Here is a 14,220-nt window from a genome sequence, read left to right on the forward strand (position 1 = left end):
TCGAAGTTCAATATTTTGACATGTGAAACAAAGCACTCCAAATAATGAAACACAAGCTATTCTCAGCTTCTGCCGTGCAAGAAATGTGGATATCATAGTCGTCGTAATAATTGCTGCAACTACTTATCAAGATTTTAGATTCTAATGAATATTCTCACGTAATTTGGTTTTTAGATTATTCCGTCTTCTTATATGGCTGTTTTCTTTCTGGAGACCTTTTCTTTTATTCTTGAAACTGATGGTGTCATGCGATGCAATTTTGATATATTCTGGATTCTTCCATAATTTGCATGCATTTCAATTTCAGACATCCACCTCTTCGAATCATCTGCAATTCAAGAATTTTTTTTTTGTTTTTTTGTTTTGATCTCTGTTAATATTCTGCCTTCTGGAACAGGAAGCAGATCGAATGTTTGCAGCTAGTCTTGCATCGCTTGTTGGAAATACAAAGAGGACTGTAGTAAATGATTTTGCTCAAAACCGTATAAATTCTGCAGAGTTATTCATAGGGCATTTTAGAGGACTTGAGGTGAGCCCAATTCACTTTAATCTTTTAGCTTCACTCTGAACACCAGAGTAATATTTCTTTCCTTCCATCTATAGCTTTGCAGCTTTCTTGCTCTTCCATGCTCATTGTCTGATGATTGTTGCATGCTTTGGTAAACATATGCTTAAAAACATCATTTAAAACTTTTTTTCTACTTGTGATATTGGCTAATTTGCCTGTATTAACCTAATTTATTTCTCTTTTGATGATTTTGTAATGGGTAAGTCATTTTTTAAAGTTGTATTAATAATTCTTTATTTTTTTTATCTAGAGTAATACCAACAATGCACTTTTTTTCAAACCAATTTATTTAACATTCAAAATGTGTGTGTGTAATATATATATATATATATATATATATATATGTATATATATATATATATGTATATATATATATATATCTATATGTATGTATGTATGTATATTATTGACCGTAAAATAAAAAAAATAGAGAAAATAAAAGCGGAAATTAATAAAAGAATAAGTTAATTAAATTCCTACTTATCTTTTTCCGTCTCTTGAAGTCCACATCAGTTCAGCCTCACACCCGCCCGGCCTCTGGTTCTCAGTTACAAACACATATAAAGGCTTTCATTCACAAAATCGCTCTTTGGTTCTCTCATCTTCCTATTCTATCTTCCTCGTTCACGAACCCTGAAAGCTTCAGAAGCTCTACCTTTCCGTCGCTTCCACCTCCTTTGCCGCTCCTGCCACTCTATCGATCTTTTTCTTTGTGACCGCAATCTTCGAGAGATGGTTGTGACTGAAGTTAGTGAGTAAAGCAACAACAAGATCATAACCCTCATCTTTTTCTGTCCCTCTAGCCGTAGAGTGAAAGCCTATGCGAAAGCCTCTCATGGACGAAACCAGCACACAATTTCTTATCTGTCTTCGCTGCACAAAGCCATAAACCCCTTACTTTTTCTTCTTCAATGTTCCCTTACCTGTTCACCTCTTTGTTGATCTCTGCCGCACTTCACCGCATTTAGAAATCGCAGCCGCTCAGCCTCTCCGACCCTTCCTTGTTCACTTCTCTGCCATGGCCTTTTGCCGCATCTCACCTTTCATAAAAAACCATAAAAATCACCCTCACCTTCCTTCACTGAAGCCACGATGGCCTATCGTGGCCTGTCTTGTGCCTCTCTTAAATTTCCTTTACAGTGCACCTTACGGTCAAAAGCTCCGCCTCACACATGATCCAAATGACCGATACCCTCTTTTCCCCTCAACCTACCAAACCTTGCTCGAGCCACTCTGCCTTAGCCCAAAGCAAAGCCTGTCTGTTCTCTTTCCAAATCATATGTAACCGAGGTGCTCGCGTTCCCTCTTATTTGAGCCCGAACACCGGCCTAGCTGCAACTTGCTTTTGGCACTGAACCAGACCGACACAAAACCACCTACCTGAGCTTGAGCCTAGCATTTTCTTAATATTACTATTTTATATTTTATATTGTATAAAAAAATAAGAAAAAATGTGTTGTATTTGTTTATTTCATTGTTCGTAGTCGTCACCATATATCGTCGCTGTCAATATAGTCACTTTGCTAAAAAAGGTATGAAAATGGGCCAATAGGGCAATTTTTTTTAAAATGTTCATTTGCTAAATACTCTTGTACCTATCTTTAGGAATTAAGTATTATTTGAGAAAATTAGAAACTTGTTTGGAAAATGTTTATAAAATTAGAGAATTTAAAATACCCATCACGGGAAACTCTAGTATCCGTTTTTGGGAATAATTTCCTTTCGAGGAAAATAATGTTCCGCTCTGGAAAATAATACCATTTGATTTAACCTTTTTGCAGGGACATTGAATGTTTATTTTGTCATTTAAGATCGTAGGTTAAATACTCGCAGTGGTTGTTGATCAGTAATTCTTTTAAGACACTTGGGAAGGCCGACATTCTCCCGGTGCCCCCTAATGGGGATTAACGTTGAGGTTGTCAAAATTTCGGGTGATTTAGACTTGTGAACAATTTAAAATTTTTGAAATTTTTGAATTTATAAAATTACTTTAAATGTGGATCATTTTAATTTTAAAATATTTGAAAATTTTAGGCTTTGAAATTTAGGCTCCTAGGGTCTTAAAATTTTTTAAAATTCTAAACTTTGAGGCTCCTAAGACTTAAAAATATTTAAAGTTTGGGTTTTTTAAATTTTGGCTCCTAGGACTTAAAAATATTTTTTAAGAAAATTGGCTTTTAGATTTAGACATATAGGGTTGAAAAATATTTAAAATTTGGGGAATTTTGAAATCTCATGTTCATCACTGAATTTGCAATACACCTGCTAATGAATAGAAGACGTTCCTTAATGAGTAAAAAAAGGAGGTTTTACATCTATTCCAAAAGCTCTAATGTCCGCATAATATTTCAAAAAGGTTTGTGTAATTTCATGATAAGTGTTGAGATAGTATTTTTATTTGAAAGTGGATATCTTAAGATTTGTAAAATTCCAGCTACCAATTGTGCATTTAGACTATGTACATACATCTATGCAATAAAGATATTTGTGTGACTAACAAGTTAATTAATCTTTTAGACATATAATCTTATTTTAAGATATATTTTCACTTTAATATATTATCTCAAAATATTTGTAATTTCTTTATAAACTTTATATTTGTATTAAAATCTCAAATTACATGTTACAAGGAAATAAATTATGTAATCACATCTTATAAGTGTGCCAAAATTCATGCACTCACATTAAGCAAAGGCATCTAGATGTACGCTCATTAACAAAATATACATGCATGGGCTATACTTAAAATTCAAAATATTTTGACGAATAGCTTAGGAATGTTGTGCAGGTTAAGATCAAATTTGTACGCAAATAGTTTATATTTTGAAAATAAACCAACCGGGTTGCTTTATCTATAGGATAATGCTGTAAGTCCCACCCACCTAGTTTGATTATTCTTTTGTTAAGGACTGGAGTTGACGAGTTTAATAATTTTGAAATTATTTTCAAAGCACATATATAAAATTTATAAAGCCAAATCACCTAAGTTGATCTTTCTCCTTATTAGGACCGGAGTCGACAAGACTTAATATAAAAAAGATATCAAAATTGATATATTTCAAATGAATCTTAAGCATGAAAATTTTAAATATCAAGTTCTCGATGAAGGTTGCATTGAGTGTAAATCTCAACCAGATGGGTTAATTTCAAACCATAATTCAAACTAAGTTTTTCAAATCAAACACTCAATTAATCACTTTAAAGCTTAAAGCAAACTCTATTCACCCTCAACAATAGTTTGTCGAGGGTTACAATTTTGATCAACTTCAGCTCACAAAAAGTGAATGCCACATCAAGGGTATCAATATATTCACAAATAAAGTAATTGCATGTCAGTAAGGATGACACAAGTTTTATGTTCACACGATTTTGCTACCAAATGACACCACAGAATAGTGTTTATGAGCAGAATTCTTTGACTAGGTGGCTGTCACCAATTGACACTATTATGTCACGATTATGGCTACAATCCGTATTTTCAACGCCCATCTACTCTTTAAATTGTTAATCATAATGGTACAATTGATTGACATAAAGTCTTATGTTAGCTAATGTCGACTTAAATTTGTCTCTTTAGACAAACATTGACCCATGACCTATAAAGATCTCTTCGATGACATAACTAATGGTTGCTGACAAGAATCATTCAGTCAGGTTAGGTCGACTACCTCCTCTGACTAAGAAGATCAGGGACCACGATGACTCGAGACGACGAAACCGTGGGATCTTAATCGATTCATCATTTTTCCCTCCATTCGTTTTAAGCTTTAGGTGATAAATTTTACAACTTAAACTGTAAGTCTGCTACTGCTGTGTATTAAGTATTGAGTTTTCAATGACTAGCCTTAATGGAAAGTGCTCTCTCGTTATCTGAAGGGGTAGTTGTATGGGTTTGCTTCTATTGGAAACCTCGAACTTCAGTTACAAAAGTCATCGCAAAGTGAGGGTGAAATATCTAGATAGTGTCGTATATCTACTATTCCATTAGCTTTCTGAAATTTGACCCTCAAAGCACCCACCCACTTACCCACATGCACACCCCCCATAACAAAGCATTACATTTCTATTTTTCTCTTCAAACTAGAATTTGAGATAGTAAGAAATGCCTAAATTGGAAAACCTTTATTTTGCAAAGATATTACAAATATTTTGTTTTGCAAATTTCTTACTTTCTCTTTCTTAAGTAGCCTTAAAGTAATTCGTGATTGCATGTCACAAGTTATTTTGAAAGACTTCTGCACTAGGCTGACAAAGAGTTGAGCTTGAGGGCATGCCACCTATACCCAGCTCAATCTGCTTCAGAATTTTGGCTATATGTCTGGTCATGCATGGTGGTATGCTTTTGTGATTTGTAAAATGAACACGGTGTACTTGAATCTTCCTCTGCAATTACATCAAAAATTTCGTACGGGGCTTGATATTCGATGATCACGTGGCTATTGTTATTATCTATGTAGACTTGTTTCCGTCATTGAAAAGTTTTAACTCTGAAAGAATCAGTGATGCAATTTACTAAACTGGAAAATAAGTCCAAATATCCTTAGTTGATTTGGAATGCAAATGCCTTTCCTTCCACGGATAACCTGGGAATGAGCGCATAACAGCCCAATGCTTAATGAATATTGGCTTTGACTTTTGTACTGGAAGATATAGAATATTATGGAATGAAAACTTAAGTTTCACCACGTTAATTACTTAGTAGAGAATAACTTGCAATTCATGGCATATAAAAATTAAAATAAAATGTAATGTTATGCTAAATAAACAACCGGAACATAGCTTTCAACTCTTACATCTAGCGTTGATTTTTTATGTTTTATATTTTTCTATCCTTGGTTTACACGAAGTGTTATTGAATTTATATTGAATATGGGAATAATGTAAACAACATAGCCACTGAAAAGGCTCTATCTAGTTATATCAGCTGCAGTATTGTCATTTGAACATCAATATGAAAACTTTGCATTTGTACCCTTGCTCCGTACAAATAGAATAGGAGATATCAAATTTCAGATGAATTAATAAATGTTTTAACTTTTTGGTCATGTAATAAAAGTCATGTCATTTTATTTCTTTCTCCTAACTGGGATGAAAATTTTCTGTCAGGCCATACTAAAAGTCGAATTCATTAAGCGTTGGTAATATTGCTTACTATTTCTGAAGTTGCATGTCTTTATGTTTTACTTTTATAGTCACTATTTGAAAATTCTTTCAACTTATTTATACTGTCATTGAATCTTATTAGGTTTGTGTACAAATTTCATTTATTGTATGTGTGTATTCTGGTTCAGAGTCATCATTATGGTTCTCTGCTAAATGATTTACAGAGTTTTTAAATCTGTCAGGCTCTGAAAGTGGAATATGGTGAGGGGGATATTCTTAAACTTGGAGAACAATTGGTGAAGGACTCCATAATGAAGTTATTTAACACCTTGCAGGAATTTTCTAGTGGTTGGTTACCTCAGTCTCAGTGCTTTCTTTAATTTATTTAATTATCGCTATACTCTGGTTGCAGGAATGAATTGCATTTTTTCTCTTTTTGCCTTTTTTTTTATTTTGATGGATAGTCAAGGTGTATATGTTTTATATAATGAGTAATCAGTCTTTTATTATGTCTATGATATGATTTGTGAATCCACTACAAGTATAAATTTGGTAAATATAAACTATGTTGAGGCCTTCTATATAAATTCCATTATTTTTCTAACCATGTCATGTTCTTTTTATCTTAAATTCCGGTTCCTTAAAAATATTTATGTAGGTTGTGTAAGGTTTTAATGTTCACTAATGCAGATGTAGGGATGCACAAACAAACATACTAAAAATCGCAATTCACAGTTTACTGAACCCAAACCCTAAACTAGTTCAGGCAAAGCTTAGTTTCTTTTGATTCAAAGCTTGTAAACAAATTTAATTTGCTTCAAACAGTAATTTAGAAGTTATCAGAATTCGAAATGTTGTAAGAATTTCGACGACAAATACAAACCATATAGCAATTTAGGATTTACACTGCAAAAAGATAATTAGAAGTTAGCAAATTTGATAAAATTTCTATCACTCAGAAAATTTTCATTAGAGTATTAGATGAAAAGATCTTTTGATAGAAGTCGCTAAAAAAATTTTAGGTTTCATATCAGTACTAGGAGAAACCCTCAGAAGTAATTTTCAAGAATTGCATCAAAGAGTTTACATCCAATCTGCTCACACAAGTATGAGAAAAAAATTGGAATTTTATTAAACCATTGAATTTAAATTACATGCATTAGAGGTCTTATTTATGATAGAAAATACTAAGTAGATAGCTTTTTAGATCCTCCAAGATGTAGTAAAATACTACAAATTTTGATTCAAAATGTCCAAATTATAGCTGAAATACTAATTCTTTTGATTCAACTTGAGAAAAAAAACAACACGTTTTCCCTGTTTTTGAAAAAAAATCATTTAGAAGGCCAACTCACATTTATTGAAAACTTCAGGCAGTCGAGTGGAGGATCCCGTTGCATTGACAAAAGAGGATTTGAGCATAGTGACACTTTCTTTAGTACCTAGCTGATCCGTCTATGGTAGTAAACGAGCAAATTTGGGAATTGAGGAAGTCAGAGAATAGGGAGTCCAGGAAATTGCAATTCCACGGGCAAACAGTAAAGCAACAAATTTATTGAACAATGTTGCTTTCTTTTCATGCCAATCTAATAGCAATCTACGTTAGACAATTTTCTTGAAGTCTTTCCAAAGCAAAGGTTCGACCAAATAAAAAACTTAACATTTGCTTAAAAAGGGAATCAAAGGCACCGAACTGGGAAATTTTGCGAGAACTGATTCAAAATAACTTGCTGTAATTAACCAAACTCATCAGGATAATTGAAACATTTAGAGGACGTCTTAATCTCATAGGCATTTTCATTGAAGGAATGTTACATAAAATTGACTATTGACAACAATAACAACATCAAATCACACAATGTCATTATGCTTGCCTTATTGCCACATCTTTTGCTTATGTATATAAAATTTCAAATTTCCATAAATCTGCATGACTTAAGAAAAATAGACATATTGAGCATTGGACATCCATTCAGTCAATCTTGGTATAGTTTTTGTGCTTCTTAAAAGGTAATCTGTTTTATTATAAGCAGCTCTATCACATCAATGCATAGAATATCCCTGATATTCACCATAATAGTGAACACAATCTCATTATTTAGAATGGCTTCTGGAATATGTTGGGCAAATTTGTTTGGTAAAATTTTAAATGTGAATTCGAGAAGAATTCAATGTGTTGATAACAAGTTTATGACATATTAGTCAATACTTTGACTACTATCAGTACTTTCTGAAATTACTAGTTTTTAAGTGTTTGACCCAATGCATTGTATGATTTTATATGGTATTGGCAATTAATTTATTAAAGAATTTTGTAGGAAATCTTTCAAAATTTAGGCATATCATGTCATATCATCTAGTTAGAATTTCACATATCTCATGCTTACTTCAGCGGTAGACTTATATCATAAGTACCATTTTGTTTTTTTGATGCAAATCATGCATATGCTATACAAATGTTTGTGCAAACTCAACTAGTCTAGACTAAATGTTGCTAGAGATGTTAAAATGATTCTTTGAAAATGATTTTGAACAACTTCTGTTTATATTACTTAGAATTTGCCACTTTAATTTTATAATCATTTGATACTAATTTTATTAACCATATATTAGGTACATTTTCTACCATTTGTTGAACATGTCTAAACTATTTCTTTTATTTTTAGTTACCGTATTTTCAAGAGTTGCTGCCAAATTATTCTATGCTATAATCAAACTTTTTTTTATCTTATCATTCATAGTTTTTCTTCGTTCATATCTGTTTTGCTCAGCTTTGATATCAATGAGTTTTTATTTCCTAACATCTGAATCCATATAATGTTGTTGGTCTAAGTGTTGCATTGTAAAACTTAGCATTTTGTCTCCATAATATCCTTTTTTCACATAATATTTATCAGACATTTATTTTAACCACCTTTCCTTAAAGAAGCTGTATCCTTATCAATATCTTTATTTTTTTGTATAATAAATTCATGATACATGTAACACTTAGGTATTACTTTGTCTTCTAATGATGTTGCTTAATAATTATTAACTTCATGACACTAAAATTATATATCAATTTTTGTTCGATTAATTCTAACTCTTTAATCCCCTGAGCATTTTTTTTTGTTGTTTTAAATTTTCACTCATTTATAGTTCCATCATTAATAAATACTATTATATGCCGAAGGCGCATGCATCAAGCTACTGTTTTGAATATGCTTTGTATGGATCTTCTTCATTAATGCAAAAAATATGGGCTCTAAATTGATCATTAATATAATCTTACAGTATTTAAATTTTTTTTTGTCACTTTATATTTATTAACACTAGTAAATGTTCCATATTACATTGTTTATAGCCACGACATAGCTTTGACATATTTTATTTTATGCACATCAAATCAATTCTCGTTGTATTGATTACATGCCTTCTCATATGGAGATTTTTTTTTGCTTAATAGTTTTTAAATTAATAGTCTTAATACAACAAATTACCTATGTAATAAATCTTTTTAAGAGAAGACTAATAACTGCTTGGAATTGATGATATTTTCATAAGCTTATGATACATTCCTCTCTATCGTAGCTTTACAAGTTTGATTCCACTATATGTAGCACAATCTTTATTATCTATTTTATTCTTAAATTTGGTACCAAATTGCTTCTTCGATTACCTTACATCCACTTATTCTTTAAAATTTCATTATAAAGATATTCTAACGAAATCATTGTTGTATCCCCATAACTTTTCAAATATTAGTAGCAATCTTATTTGTATCCAAAGCTTTTTTTATGCATCTTTTTTAGAGTTAACTCAATTTAAAATTTTTTAATATACAATTTAGCTTATATTATAAGGATGCACGTGTGAATAAATTTTTTTCTCAAAAGCTCTCCTTTAAAGATTTTATCTTTGATTTCTTCATCTTTAAGTAAGATTTTATTATGTTTGATTTTAATGCTTGTAACTTAAATGAAGTCTCGATTTTTCATCTTTATTTTAGCTATTTTGGATTTCTCTTCTCGTTCATGAATACTAAAGGGTGTTTAAGATCATTTTTTTTTCTTTTAGTTTGTTTTTTTTTGTTTTTCTAATATTTAAAAAGATATGTTGAGTACTCTTATGATTTTTTAAATAAAAAATAAAAAATAAAAAAAAATGTTTGATATTTATATGAATTTTTTGTATTAAAAAATGTTTGATTTAACATTTGTTCAAAATTTTTAATATGCTTGTAAATTTTCTTAAATTTTTTGGGGTTATTAGATATTTAAATAATATGTTTATATATCATAATATTGAATTTCTTAAAGATATAAGTTTCTAAGTATAATTTTTTTCTTTACTTTTAAAAAGTTATAATTCAATCGCTCTTGAATAAATCAAGTTAAGTTTGTATACCATTTTAAAAAATATGACAATAATTTTAAATATATAAGCAAAAATGATTACAAGCGTATAAAAATTAGAAAATAAAGATATAATATCTTTTAAAAAATGAGTATTTTATACAACCAATTTAATATCAATCAAACATTACATTATTACAAATATTTGAAAATTTTCAATTTTTAAATAAATAATAAATAATAACTAATGGGTAAACTCAATTATCAGCGTAATTCTATAATTTTCTTATATTATGATCACTAAAGAGAGCCATGTGCTACAGTTGAGATCAAGTAACATCCATTTTTTTAGTCTATCAATTATTTTCATACGTTTCATATAATCTATCTCCTATAAATTGTGATCTTATAAAATTATATAATTTTCAATATGGGTGTCAATTCAGGTAAGCGGTCGGGTTCTAATCAGACCCGACTCGAATAAGTCTGACTCGAACTCGACTTGAATATTATACTAATTGAAAGTCTCAACCCAAATTTACTTGCCTTCAACTCACCAAACCGAACACGACCTGTATAATAAGGAAATCCATTATTTGGGTTAAAATTGGGTCAATTTCAGGTAAATTTTGTGTTGGCGAGTTGATTCAAGTCAATTTAAGGTTGGAGGGCCAATTTTGGGTGATTTTAGAGTTGGCGGGTCAACTTGTACCCTACCCAAAAAATTTAAAGGTTTAGGCTCTTTAACCCAAGCTCGATCTGAAAATTATTCTTGTCAACTCGAACTCATATTTATTTATTCAAGTTTGGGTTGAGTTGGCATGTTGGGTCAATTTTTGACACCACTAGTGTACAACAAACAATTATAATATATCATTGTGTACATAAATCATAAGTAGATATTTTATTAAGAACTAAAAATCTTGCTTTTAGAAATTTAAAATCACACTCAAATTTTTTTTTAAAAAAATGCATTTAATTGAAGAGATTTGGCTTTTGAGATTGAGTGTCCTCACGCAGATGATACCTTAGTTCTTCATATGTTGACAAGAAACCTTATGAGTTTATACATACTGAATAAATCAGGTAATATTTTTTATTTTAAAAAAAAGTATTACCTATTAAAAAAAAATTTATTCAAGAATTTAAAAAAATTACTTACTAAAAATAAAATTAACATATCTTGTGGTCATATATAAAAATTTAATTTAGAATTGGATATACATTCTAAAAATATTTTAGCATTATTTTTTGTTTCCTTTCAATGAGATAATATGTAAATAAACAATATATCAAATTAATGTGTACACATTATATTTAGAGTTGGCTTTTTATAGATATAGAATATGTTATGTTTTACGTACATATGGAGCCACATTTGTTTCATCGACTGCACCAATATAATTCTGGACATTTAACTTATGAGTCAATAATAGTATTTAAGAAACAATATTTATTAAACTTTAACATATCTTAAAAAATGATAATACTTTGAATTATATTTGATCTCTAGAGGAATAATCTCATATGTTGGAAGAACAATTATTTCAATTTCTAAGTGATAAATTGTTTTTAAAGTTTCCTTAAAATGACGTGAGATTGTATCCAATTAATATTGAAATCTTTCATCTAATACTCTTAAACCCTCATTTTGTGATATTACAAGCTGTTCTTCAACAACCAGTCATTTTAAATCATTCATAAAATCTTTACTATTCATTATAATACATAAATTTTAAAAACTTAAAGTTCAATTTTATAATTTTCATAACATCGAGAAGATAATATAGTTTTTTTAAATTTATAAAATAAAACCTCAAGTTTTTCTTAGTTTATGTACTATGATGATGAATACTAATCTTATGAAAGATTCAAAATGGCTGAGTGTTGATAAAAAAAATCAGAAAAGTAATGTTAATTTTATAAAAAAAAAACACTTAAGAATAGTAGCTGAATGATTTCAACATTTATTAGAGGCAATCCCAAGATTTTAAAAAATATATATATAGGACAAGTTGTTATTTAAAAATTAAGATAATTTTTCCTTCATAATTTGAGATTATTGTTCTAGAAATAAAAAAAAAATTAAAGTATTATCCTTTTTAAGGCATTTTAAAGTTTAATATTTTATCTATATATTTATTTGAAGTATGATTATTTAATCTTAAGTTACTTGAATATAACTGTGTTGGTACAATTGATGGGCCAATGACTACACATGTACAAAAAGAACTTCTATGACAATAGCAACAACAACAACAACAACAACAACAACAAACCTTTATCCCACTAGAAGAACAACTATATGAAAATAATATAATGAGCTAACTTAAAGTATAATGTGTGCATGTAGATTTGATGTAACTTTATTTAGGGAACAACAAACGATATTAAGATAGTTTTAGAATGTGTTAAATCCCAAATAAAGTTTTCTATGTAATAAGGTATGTTAATTTTATTTTTGGTAAGTAGTTTTTAAGTTATTAAATGATAATTTATTTAGTAACTAATATTTTTGTTGAAAGAGGGAAATATCATTTGGTTGATTCATGATATGTTAATATTTCAAATTTTTTATTACCATATAGATAATTAATATTTCATCTGTGTGATTGTCACGAGGGCACTCGACTTCATAGACAAGAAAAACTCTATAAGTTTATGTATTATTTTTTAATAAATATTATGGAACAGTATTTTAGAATTCTGAAAATAAGATTTTAAATTATTAGTAGAATGTCTTTTTATGATTTATGCACACAACGATACACAACGATATATTGTAACTATCTGTTGTAAACTATATAGTTTTATAAAATCACAATCCATATGATATAGATTATTTGAGATATATGAAAATAAGAATTTTATAATTGATAGAAGAAAATATATATTAATATATATATCATACAATGTCATTGATGTTAATATTCAATCTCAATTGGAGTATATGACTATCTTTCATGATCGTGTTGCAAGAGAAACTTTGAAGTCACAAACAAATTAAGTTTCGGCATTAACTATTTTTATTATTTATTTGGAGGTTGAGATGTTTTCATGCATTTATAAACATGCAATGCTAAATTGTTATTATATTGATTGTATGAAACACTCATCTTTTTTCTGAAATGCTGTATATTTATTTCTAATTTATTATATGCTTGTAATATTTTATTTAAATATTTCAATATATTGGCTATATGTTTTGAAATGATATGCAAGATTATTTTAAATGTTTTATTAAAGAGCAATTTAATTATAACTTTTTAAAAATGATGAAAAAAAATATTTTTAGTAATATGTCTTTCAAAATATGGCCCATATTTTTAGACAATTCAATATTATGATACATAGATATACTAATCATATTATTTAAATTGCTAATGGCCTAAATTAATTTTAAAAAAATTTACATGCATATTAATTTTTTTAACAAAATGTTAAAAGCAAGCATGTTTTCCATTTTTTTATCTGAAAAAATAAAAAATTCATTTAAAAGTACCAAACATATTTTTTATTTTTACTCTTAAAAACAAATAAATCATAAGAGTGCCAAACATATTTTCGTTTTATGCTAAAACAAATATAAAAAATAAAAAACAGAAAGTGATCTCAAGCGCCACCCTAAGCATGTTATATGTCAATTTTGTTACTCTTAAAAAGTTATTTTTTAACCTTGAAAACTTTTTTGTACTTTCTACATCACTTCACTTCACTTCTTTGTTCCACGAAATTTTGTTGAGCTTTCTTATAATTTTTATAGGACTTGTTAGCATTAAATTTTTTTGTTATTTTTTAAAATAAACGTTTTTTTATTACTAATAGCTATTTGTACTTTCTTTCTCTACCTCCAAGTTTGCTTATCAATGTACAATCAATTTTTACTCTCCTGAAAATTTGAGGAAATTTTTCTTAATGAAAACACATTACAAATGAGGATGTGGCAAGGATTTTTGTAAGGTTGTGAAAGAGAAGTTTTAGGTCTGAGCTAACATGGTTACAATTTTTTGAATGAATTTGTAACTAGAATCAAATACTTTATTAAGGAAGAAAGGATGGTGCAAAAGGACTTTAATAGCTTAATCTTGTGATTATGATGGTGACTAGGTTGTGCTCATAAAGGATATTTGGCTATTTTAACATTATCTAATGTTGGCCTCTAATTTTTGTTATAGTTGATTAAATTAGATCTAATATCAATATTGGTCTTTTGCC

At 29.0% G+C, this 14,220-nt stretch overlaps 1 protein-coding gene across 1 annotated transcript in view; it reads left to right on the forward strand.

The window, feature by feature from the left end:
• LOC110017872 overlaps nt 1-14,220 on the forward strand; it is a 40,411-nt gene that overhangs the window by 12,305 nt on the left and 13,886 nt on the right. The window contains exons 8-9 of the mRNA XM_020715026.1: nt 398-529; nt 5,914-6,019. Coding sequence (XP_020570685.1) covers nt 398-529; nt 5,914-6,019 — 238 coding nt within the window. The remainder of the gene's footprint in view (nt 1-397; nt 530-5,913; nt 6,020-14,220) is intronic.

This window comes from Phalaenopsis equestris, unplaced genomic scaffold (assembly GCF_001263595.1).
Source record: "Phalaenopsis equestris unplaced genomic scaffold, ASM126359v1 Scaffold000002, whole genome shotgun sequence".
NCBI classification, from domain to species: Eukaryota; Viridiplantae; Streptophyta; class Magnoliopsida; order Asparagales; family Orchidaceae; genus Phalaenopsis; species Phalaenopsis equestris.